This window comes from Alosa sapidissima, chromosome 10 (genome assembly GCF_018492685.1).
Source record: "Alosa sapidissima isolate fAloSap1 chromosome 10, fAloSap1.pri, whole genome shotgun sequence".
NCBI classification, from domain to species: Eukaryota; Metazoa; Chordata; class Actinopteri; order Clupeiformes; family Clupeidae; genus Alosa; species Alosa sapidissima.
In genome coordinates, this window is record NC_055966.1 from 30,522,207 (window position 1) to 30,532,206 (window position 10,000).

The window sequence follows — 10,000 nt, forward strand, 5'->3', positions numbered from 1 at the left end:
TCACTTCAATGGCCTATTCCGCTGCTGCCCATTCAATGCCCAGGATGTGTGTGTCAACCCAGTGTCAGAGAGTTAAGTCTCAGGACATGAGGCGTAAGGCCCAGCGCTCGGACACAACAGTGATCGCTTCCCACCCGTCCATTGTGTCCGTGTATCAGTGGACTATCAGGGTGATGGCTCACGGGCCAGTGCCGCACAGACACACCCGTTCCTGCTTACAGGGCCTTCACAGTGGACATGATGGTGGATGTCGTGACAAGGATAGCCCAAGTTATAGCCCAAAGGGATTTCTTTCTTACATATGGAGAAAAAGCTGAGGATGCACATATACAGTACGCCACTCTGGAGATTAATGTACACTTGCCCTTCCTATACATTGACTTGGTTAGTTTATTGCTTATCCTTCCCATAAGTTGAGTCTTGGGAGGATGTGGGAAGTGGGAAGACTTAAACAAATGCTAAAATACACACAAGGAAGGAATGGTGGTTGATTTGATGTCATTGTGTTTGCATGGGAATGGGAGTCCTTTGGGGGTAATTCACTGAGGATATGACTGCACTGGAAAATATGTCAAATTCCATACCTCAAGCATAATTTAAATTACCGGTAGCTCTCTTGTAATATCCAGTAAATACAATAGGAAAACTGGCTTTCCCAAATTTCCCAATTTCCCAAGGGTAGTGTTTCTCGAAAGAAATTACTAAAAAAACTTCTTAGAACAATCGATGAAAGTAAACCCAAGCGTCAGATACTACCTTTGAAAAAGAAATCTTCACGATACTTCTTCACAATCTTCACATTACTTTTTTCTTCAAAATTATACAAAATGTTTTTTGATTTTGAGAAATGAGAACGTCATAATTCAGAAACCTTGTGTATGTAGTTCCAAAACACTGTGAGCTGATGTCGTGTCACTCGGTTTCACACTTGGTTCATTAACACAGAATAAAGAATTAGTTACAGCTACACAATACGGTGGCTCTTACACCCGGGCTTCACTGGGTCTGCAACTGAAGCACTCTGTTCACGGAGCGTAAAAATAGTTTTAGAAAAGTTGTCTAATTTGTTTGAACATACGTGCTGCCATCACGTCTGGTGTTGCAGCTAACTGCTGCAAAAGAAACTGGACGTACGGAATACGTTAGTTTAGACACTTTGCCATTGAACCAAAGTGTAAAACAAACAAACAGCTCACACTTTTTTTACAACTATACATAGCTTTTTTTCCAATAAGTCTAATATCTCAAAATCATGTGTACACAAAAAAATGTGATTAGATCTGAAGAAATCAGAAATCAGGCCTAGCTTTAAAAAGTGTGTGTAATGATGTTCTTATGTGTTTGATGGGGGTTGTATCTGTATGTGTGTGTGTGTGTGTGTGCATGCATGTGTGTGTGTCTACCTGAGACAACGAGGGTGACAGTGGCCTCCTTGACCAGGCCTGGCACTGAGGGCATGGAACCCACACATAAGTAGTCGCCAGCATCGGCCAGTGACACCGATGCCAGCGACAGCGCTCCGGTCTGAGACAGGTCCTTGGAGTCCTGTTGGACAAAGCATGCACGCACGCACACACGCACACGCACACGCACACACACACACACACACACACACACACACACACACACACACACACACACACACACACACACACACACACACACACACGCACACGCACACACACAGTGACACAGCAGAGTTAGCCAATCAACCAAGCAGCCATCAACCAAACAGATACCAGTACATTTAAAATGCAAATAGTCAAAATACAAAAGAGACTCTGAATTTCCCCCATATCCCAAACAAAGCAATGCTGTACGAGTGTTTGAGACATAGAAAAACAGAGAAAGAGAGGGAGACAGACAAAGTAAGAGATCAAGATCATAATGAGTCCTTTCATCTAAACTGTTAGCCCGCTTGACTCCTTTGCCTCTGCCCGCTACATGTCTCGGAAAATCTCACCATTCCCAGAACACACAGGAACAACTCGCCATTCAACAACACAGCAACGACGCCGCCGGAGCCATGGAGGCTCCCACAGCCCCACACAACCCCCAGACACACAACGACCCACAACACACAACACAACAACCCACACACAGCCATAACAATGAGGGGGCAGACATAACAAAACAAGCGTTTGAAAACATTTCCTACTGTCAGGCGGAAAAAAAAGTGTCTACGATTCCCGCTGGTGAGGGGGGAAAACTTTACCTTCTTCCAGACCAGGGTGTACTCGCCGGACGCTTTGGTCTTGCACTGCAGCTCCACGGCGTCTCCCTTCTTGGCGGTCAGGGGTCCGGCTGGGGCGATCACCACTGGGTCCAGGTCTGAACCACACCCAAAGATGGAGAGAAGAGAGAGGAGAGGAGGAACGAGGGACACATTAAAACCAACTGTGTCAGTCTCTCCTTGTCCTCTTCAGTGCAGTCTGCTAATAGAACTCACTAGATGTTTACTGTGTGATGCTAACAGTCATCACATGTTTGATGCTAATGATAGCATATGTAATACTGATAGCATGTTCTTCAATGGAGTGGACTACTAGGCAAGACTGAGATACTGCTACAAGGTTGTAGGTTAATTTGTAATATATAATTACCATGATCACTTGGAATAGTGAGCAACTATTGTTGAGTGAATTACAAACTAAATGTGAAACGTTTTTTTGCTTATCGTTGTGATGAATTAGAAGCTCTGTATTAAGGCAGTACTTAAATAGTAGAGATTATCACGGATTGATAATATCAAGGATTGTATTATTGGGAGTGAAACAACACGTTTAGCCATTTGGCTTCCTCAGGTTCGCTCTCTGTTTGGCAGTACTCACAGTGCACAGCCAGGTTCAGGGTCCTGGGGATCTCGTCGCAATCGCTAAAGTCGCAGTCCAAAAATGAACACGTGTATTCGCCGGCATTGTTGCGGGTCACCTTCTTCAGGGTCAAAAGTCCACCCTCGCCAGAAATCGGTTTACCCTGTTTTGGATATAGTCATAGTCATAGTTAAGTTTATTTATATAGCACAATTTAAAACAACCTGTGGTTGACCAAAGTGCTCAAAAAAAATTGATAATAGAAGACAAAGTGAATATATATATATAGCAACATTGTGTAGTTATTTAACCTTTGAATAATAGCTTCAAACTTATTTTGATGATATGAAGACTTTAATCTATTCTCAATAAGTACCCCCCTTGTGCTAAAGTGGTCCCAAATATGTAGAGAATTGCCAAAAATGGAAATTTGCTACATCATAGGCCAAATTATGGACAGGCAGCTTAAAGCAGATCCATGGGGACAGTGGGGAGTTACTTTCAGTTTCAGTTTTGATGCCCCTATAGGTCTGCTTTAAGCTGCCTGTCCATAACTTGGCCTATGTTGTCCCAAATTGTCTCATTCTTTTTCCGATGGGCTGCATGTAGTGAGCTTATACAACAGGGCTATGGGTCAATTTACACTGAACTTACACTTTAAGTCATACACAGACTCCAAAAGTGATATCAAGCAAATAAACGTAAGCAAAATAAATTCCAGTCACACCTAAGCCTACAATGCATGCAAATGTATTGTATACAATACGTGATACATGTTTCTATGGTTACACAGTCAGTTACTCACAGCTACTGCAAAGTCAAATGTGGGCTGGGGGTTCCCGTCTGTCACACACTTCATGGTGACGTCATCGCCCTCTTTAATTGGACCATCATTGACTATGGAAAAGGTCATGACCTCCATGGGGTCTGGAAGAGAGGTTTATGCACACAGACAGGGCATGGACGATTTGCATTAAACCATCTAAACATTTACAGTGTTCATTAAAATATAGTCCAGAGTAGCCTAATAGTACAAATGTAGACTTAAGGTTTAATATGGTCGAAATACTTGCAACATGCAACAAAATGGATATTATGAAAAGTAGCTTTTGTGTCAACCTATAGGTTATTTTTTTCAAAAGCAGTATCCTAAAACTAGCAAATTTACCAAAAAAAAAAAGAAAGAAAATTGCATGCTTGGGTAGTAGATAGTAGGTATATCATGCAGAAGAAACCATCTGTATAACATCTGCTTAGCACTGGTGGGGGTGGGGGGGGGGGGCATTTATAAGTGGATGGTGGCTCACAGTGCATGTTGAGGGAGAAGGTCTGAGAGCTCTTCTGTTGAGGGGCGCTGTTGGGCATCATGTACTCCACCACGCAGTGGAACTTGGAGTCCTTGTCTGCTTTCTGCACCTTCAGGTAGAGCTGGTTGTTGATGGTGAAGAGACCGGAAGACTCCTTCACCACGGATGGCACCATGTACATGTCTGCCAGCCAGAGAGAGGTCAGAGGTCAGAGGCCAAGGGTCAGAGGTCAGGAGACGAGAGCAGAAGAGAAACAGACACTCTACACTTGCTCTGCTACCGCGGACATTAAGCTTGTTCTGCTAGTGTATATTCCGTAGCAGAAAAAATATATTCAAAATGTGTAAAGTAGATAACCTTGAGTGGATGACCTGTGTCATATCGCTTGAGAAAAGGCTCCAAAAAAGCCCTTAACTCATATTTCAATAGACAGATTGTGAAGAATTTTTTTGTGTGATGAATTCTTATTGTTTTGTATTCACCCTCGTTGATGTCCTTGACCTCAGGAAGTGGGCTGGCGTCTTTGTACCAGATGATGCGAGGCTGTGGGTGACCATTCTTGGCTGTGCAGTGACCAATCTACACATACAGTATGAATAGATACAAACACAAACACATGTACGGGACCTTAAATTAATCTGAAAAGAGTGAGTCCATTACAGTAATATGTTTAAAAGTAAAAAAGTTTGTTGATATTCAAGCTCAATAGCCAATCAAGTTACACCACTCCCTTCTCTGCTGCTGATGCAATGTGCTGATTGGCTGGAAATGTTACTGTTGTATGTTTGGTTTATGTTTTGTTATTTTTTTTTAGAATTCACTGAAGAAATGGGCTGTTTAAGGACAGAAGGGAGAATTGACATGAATTGATTGTATTTAGATTTGTGGACTCTACCTTTAAGAATGAAATGTGTTCATTTGTCAAATCATTTAAAAGTGATGGACCTCCACAACCTCTGCGTATGCATATGCGTGTGTGTGTGTGTGTGTGTGTGTGTGTGTGTGTGTGTGCGTATGTGTGTGTGTGTGTTGTGTGTGTGTGTGTGTGTGTGTATGTATGTGTGTGTGTGTGTGTGTGTGTGTGTGTATGTGGCTCCCTGTGTGTGTGTGTGTTGTGTGTGTGTGTGTGTGTGTGTGTTGTGTGTTGTGTGTGTGTGTTGTGTGTGTGTGTGTGTGTGTATGTATGTGTGTGTGTGTGTGTGTGTGTGTGTGTGTGTGTGTGTGTGTGTGTGTGTGTGTGTGTGTGTGTGTGTGTGTGTGTGAGAGAGAGTGAGAGAAAGGACTGTACCTTCTCTGGCGCACCAGAGGTCACTGAGAGGAGCTGGGTGGTGCCCACAGCTTCAGGCTCCTCTGGGGCAGCTGAGAGAGAAAACAGACAGAGAGAGAATTCAGAACATTTGGCAATACGGGATCAGTGGGAGTAGGAGTTTTAAGCATATAAATTAGCAAACCTACTGTACACACATACACACTCTCTCACACAAATTATCTCTCTCTCTCTCTCTCACACACACACACACACACACATACATACATACATACATACATACATACACAAACACACACACACACACACACACACACACACACACACACACACACACATAAACACACACACACAAAGAGAGAGGATCTAAGGCTCTCTCCCATGTGCAGTTCTGAAACTGCTATGAGAACTTGAACTTTTTTGTTGGAAATGGAGGCTAGATGAAATCCTAATTCCCACAGGCTTCTGTAAGTCTACCTCTCTGATCAATGTGGTAATATATCGTAGAGGCTGTTTTGGCCCCTCAGCTGGAGTTATGTTTTCAGTTCTTACTCACTTACAGATAGGCCTACTCTATAGCACTTTAAAAAATGCTAATAACACACAACTTCAAACCAAAAGTGATCATAAGTTACTGTTTCATCGTGGCTTTTGCAGAGAAACAAATAGTTCGCAACAGCACACACTGAACTTGAATCAAACATTCTTTAGAATATAGCTGATCACTTTTGAATGAAGTTCCAGTCTTTGCGTAGTGAAATGAAAGACGTGAAATAGAAGCACAAAACCCATTATCCTTGACAGCGGTCTGTTATACTTAGCAACGGTCTGTTATTGAGAATTAGCAGACCACCGAACGTTGGGAAGGTCCATTCAAGTGAATGGAGCATTCGTCAGCGTTATGAAGAGCCGTGTAATAAAGCAATGTAGTCTACTGTACAGTAGACAGCCTGCCCATAAAGCCATGTAGGCTACATTAGCGAGCCTCTCACTCCCTGGCTGCTGTCTCCACTGGCAACCCGCTCATTGCCAATTCACACACAGCAAGGTCACCATATCGCTGCACCCAGCTGTCGCCTGTATATAAAAATAAACATCAGACTTCTAATAACGTTCGCAGCTATTCTATCTCTGGTTCTCTCTCTCTTCCTCCATCCCCCCATCTCTCACACACTGTCTCTCTCAGTCTCACTCCCACTCTGACGGGTTTCCATTCTCTCTGTGTGCTATTCTTCCTGGGAAACCCCATATGCTGGCTTTAAATAACACAGCTGCTTCTGAACTAAATGAGTAGTTCCTTCTGGAGCTCCTAACTGGCAGAGGGAAGACGACCAAGACTCCCGGATGTAAAAAAAAATACCTGCAGAACCAGTAACCTGGTCAATTTAGAAAGGCATTTTTCAGCAGCTCTACCCTAATTATTACTGAATCCGATGGATATGAATCTGCTCTTAAATCCTAGCTTCTAGCGACGAAAAAGAAACAGCTAGGGCAAAAAAGAGGAATGCAGAGAAATATGTGGGGGTGAGAGATTAAAACAGAGAAAGCCAGCGAAGGAGGAGATGCTGAATTAGGAGCTGGAGTCTTGCCATGCAATTGCATTCAGAGAATGCCTTTGTGTTCATGGACTTCAAAATAATTATGTGCAATAATACAAGTTTTGAGGAGCACAAATATTGTAAATTCAAACATTTGTGATGTACAGTAGAGTCTTTCAAACTGTGAAGCCCAAAGCATGTGAATCTCCAAGATTCAGAGCAGTGGAGCAGTCACATACTGAACCTCTGAGGAGAGGAGAAAACACTGAAGTGGAGAAGTGGACAAATGGAGGAGAGAGAGCTGGTGGTGAGTATGAGACCAGATCAAAGCAGACACAGGGCAGAGAGACTGAGACTGAAGTCAACATGGCAGTCAGAGGATATAGGATAGAGGATATAAGATAGAGGATATAGGATAGAGGATATAAGATAGAGGATATAGGATAGAGGATATAAGATAGAGGATATAGGATAGAGGATAGAAGATAGAGCATATAGGATAGAGGATAGAAGATAGAGGATATAAGATAGAGGATATAGGATAGAGGATAGAAGATAGAGGATAGAAGATAGAGGATATAGGATAGAGGATATAAGATAGAGGATATAGGATAGAGGATAGAAGATAGAGGATAGAGGATATAAGATAGAGGATATAGGATAGAGGATAGAAGATAGAGGATAGAGGATAGAAGATAGAGGATATAGGATAGAGGATATAAGATAGAGGATATAGGATAGAGGATAGAAGATAGAGGATATAGGATAGAGGATAGAAGAGGAATTGGGAGGAAAGCAGGTAGGTAATGGAGGGATTAGATGAGTGGAGGGTAAAAGAGGTGAGACACAAACACAAACATAAAACGATGAAAGAGTCTGAAAGAAAAGAGAAGAAATGCAAAAGAAAAGAAAGAAACTAAACTAAAACTAAAACTAAAAATGTAAATAAAGAAAGTGAGCGTGTGAGGCGTGCCCCCACGGCTCAGCTGGTGGTGAGCAGGAACACAGCTGAGATGGGGCTGGGCTCAGGATGTATCGTCTCATTGTTTAAGCACCCACCACCCCGCACCCCCACCCCCACCTCCACCCACATCTAATAGCACGTTTCCCCTTCTGAGCTGGAGCCAGCAAGCAGAAGTAGCCACACTACTGTACGCCCTCCCCATCACACACTCTCCGCATGGGAGGGAGGCCCTTGGACAGTTCCATTGTTACAGTCGTGACCCTAGCATGGTTAAATGGGGGTTGTGTGTGTGTGTTGTGGGGGGAGTGGGGGGCGGCAGGCTATTTAACCTCAACAGCGGAAGGAAAAACAGCTCAGGCTGGGCTTCCACCCAACGCAGCGAGCCTGTCGCCCAAGCACACAGCCAGCAAGGCCTTCAGGCCTGAGCACTGGGGGCAGAGGGGCTCTCGGCCTCTTCTCGCTCCTCCAGGGCTGAAGCCAAGCAAGCCCTGACCCTCTCTCTCTCTTCCTCTCTCTCTTTCTCTCTCTCTCTCTCTCTCTCCCTCTTATATAACATGATATATACATTGTTGTTTTTTCATTTGTGTAAACAAACTAATGTAAGCACACAGTGATAATTTGAAATTTTCTCTCTCTCTCTCTCTCTCTCTCTCTCTCTCTCTCTCTCTATATATATATATATATATATATATATATATATATATGTATCTTTCTTTCTCCTACTGTCAATCACACAATGTGAACGAGCCAGGGGAATTTCCAAGCGGAAATACTTACTGTACACAGTCCCCATTCCATAACCAAGGACATGTTTTCTTACTGATAAAGTCTTCTCTCCACACTTGCATCTCCCCCTCTCCGCCCCACTGAACATTTATATCTCCACACAGATCTGAGGACGGAGAAAGTTCGGCAGCCAAGGGCGAGTTGTCCTCGCTCGGCGGGGTCAACTATAATTAACGCGGTGATAAATCACAGCCAGGGCCCTGGACGCCTCCTTCGGCCATTAGACCTGACATCGATTAAACATGACAGGTGCAATCCCACTATTAATCAATTGTGTCAAATGCAATCTAGCCACTCCTAATTGACCCCCACAGGCAACTTTTTTGATAAATATAGCTGGAGGGTGAAAAATAGGATTAAAACAAGCACCCCTCCCCCACCCTTTTGGATCCTCTGTCTATAGGTCCCTGTTCCTGGTGGGGGGGTGGAATCACACGGGCAGAGACCACCATGTGTGCAAGAGCTTAGGGGCTCATTAAAGGTGCTCTGAGAGAGTTTCTGATGATCATCTGATATGTCTAATCCGTGCTCGGTGGTGGGGATAAGGTCACCAACCGGCTGGCAGTTGCTGACTGAGGGACACCTTAGGTCACAGACTCACTATGCTACATATAGGGGGTATGTTATGTTACATATAGGGGGTATGTTACTTCAATCAAGTTTAGATCTCCAGTGTCCAGTATAAGTATAAGGCTTGTGCTGGTGCTGCATAGGACAAGGGTGAATGTAAACACAGGCCGCGTGTTTGCTAACATTAGCCTTCATGGTAACTATTTTTTATGTCTTAGTGATGTGATGTGTTAGGTGATGTGTTAGTTAGACATGCTGAGCTGTGTGGACTGGACTGTTGCACTGGGTGCTGTATCTGGTATGTGTGTGTGTGTGTGTGTGTGTGTGTGTGCACGTGTGTGTGACTCACAAAAGACTTGGAGTTCGGTGCGGGCCTCAGCGACGCCGATCACTCCGCCGTTGACCTGGCAGATGAAGGCCCGCTCGTCACTCACGGCGACGGCAGCGATGTTCAGTGAGTTGTCCACACCCATGGTGACCCGGTTTGTGTATGGAGTGCCATCGTCCACCTTCGAATCCGCGCCGGAGCGGAAGACGAGACGGGTCCTCACACCCGCATTCTCCTACAACGAAGGAGGAACAGGAGCCGAGATAGAGACAAGGTTCTGATTTCAACACGTTTCAGAATACTACAGAGCACAGTACACTACGGAGCACAGTACACTACGGAGCACAGAACACTACGGAGCACAGAACACTATGGAGCACAGAACACTACGGAGCACAGAACACAGAGAGCACAGAACACAGAGAGC

The 10,000-nt window shown here is 44.1% G+C and overlaps 1 protein-coding gene across 5 annotated transcripts in view; it reads right to left on the bottom strand.

Moving 5' to 3' along the window:
* The window catches only part of bcam (basal cell adhesion molecule (Lutheran blood group)), a 46,113-nt gene that overhangs the window by 5,162 nt on the left and 30,951 nt on the right, over window positions 1-10,000 (bottom strand). For all 5 annotated transcript variants that reach the window (XM_042107094.1, XM_042107095.1, XM_042107096.1 and 2 more), the window contains exons 3-10: window positions 9,595-9,808; window positions 5,409-5,479; window positions 4,603-4,699; window positions 4,121-4,303; window positions 3,619-3,740; window positions 2,832-2,976; window positions 2,216-2,331; window positions 1,404-1,545 (exon numbers count right to left, since the gene is read on the bottom strand). In XM_042107094.1, the coding sequence (XP_041963028.1) occupies window positions 1,404-1,545; window positions 2,216-2,331; window positions 2,832-2,976; window positions 3,619-3,740; window positions 4,121-4,303; window positions 4,603-4,699; window positions 5,409-5,479; window positions 9,595-9,808 (1,090 nt within the window). The remainder of the gene's footprint in view (window positions 1-1,403; window positions 1,546-2,215; window positions 2,332-2,831; window positions 2,977-3,618; window positions 3,741-4,120; window positions 4,304-4,602; window positions 4,700-5,408; window positions 5,480-9,594; window positions 9,809-10,000) is intronic.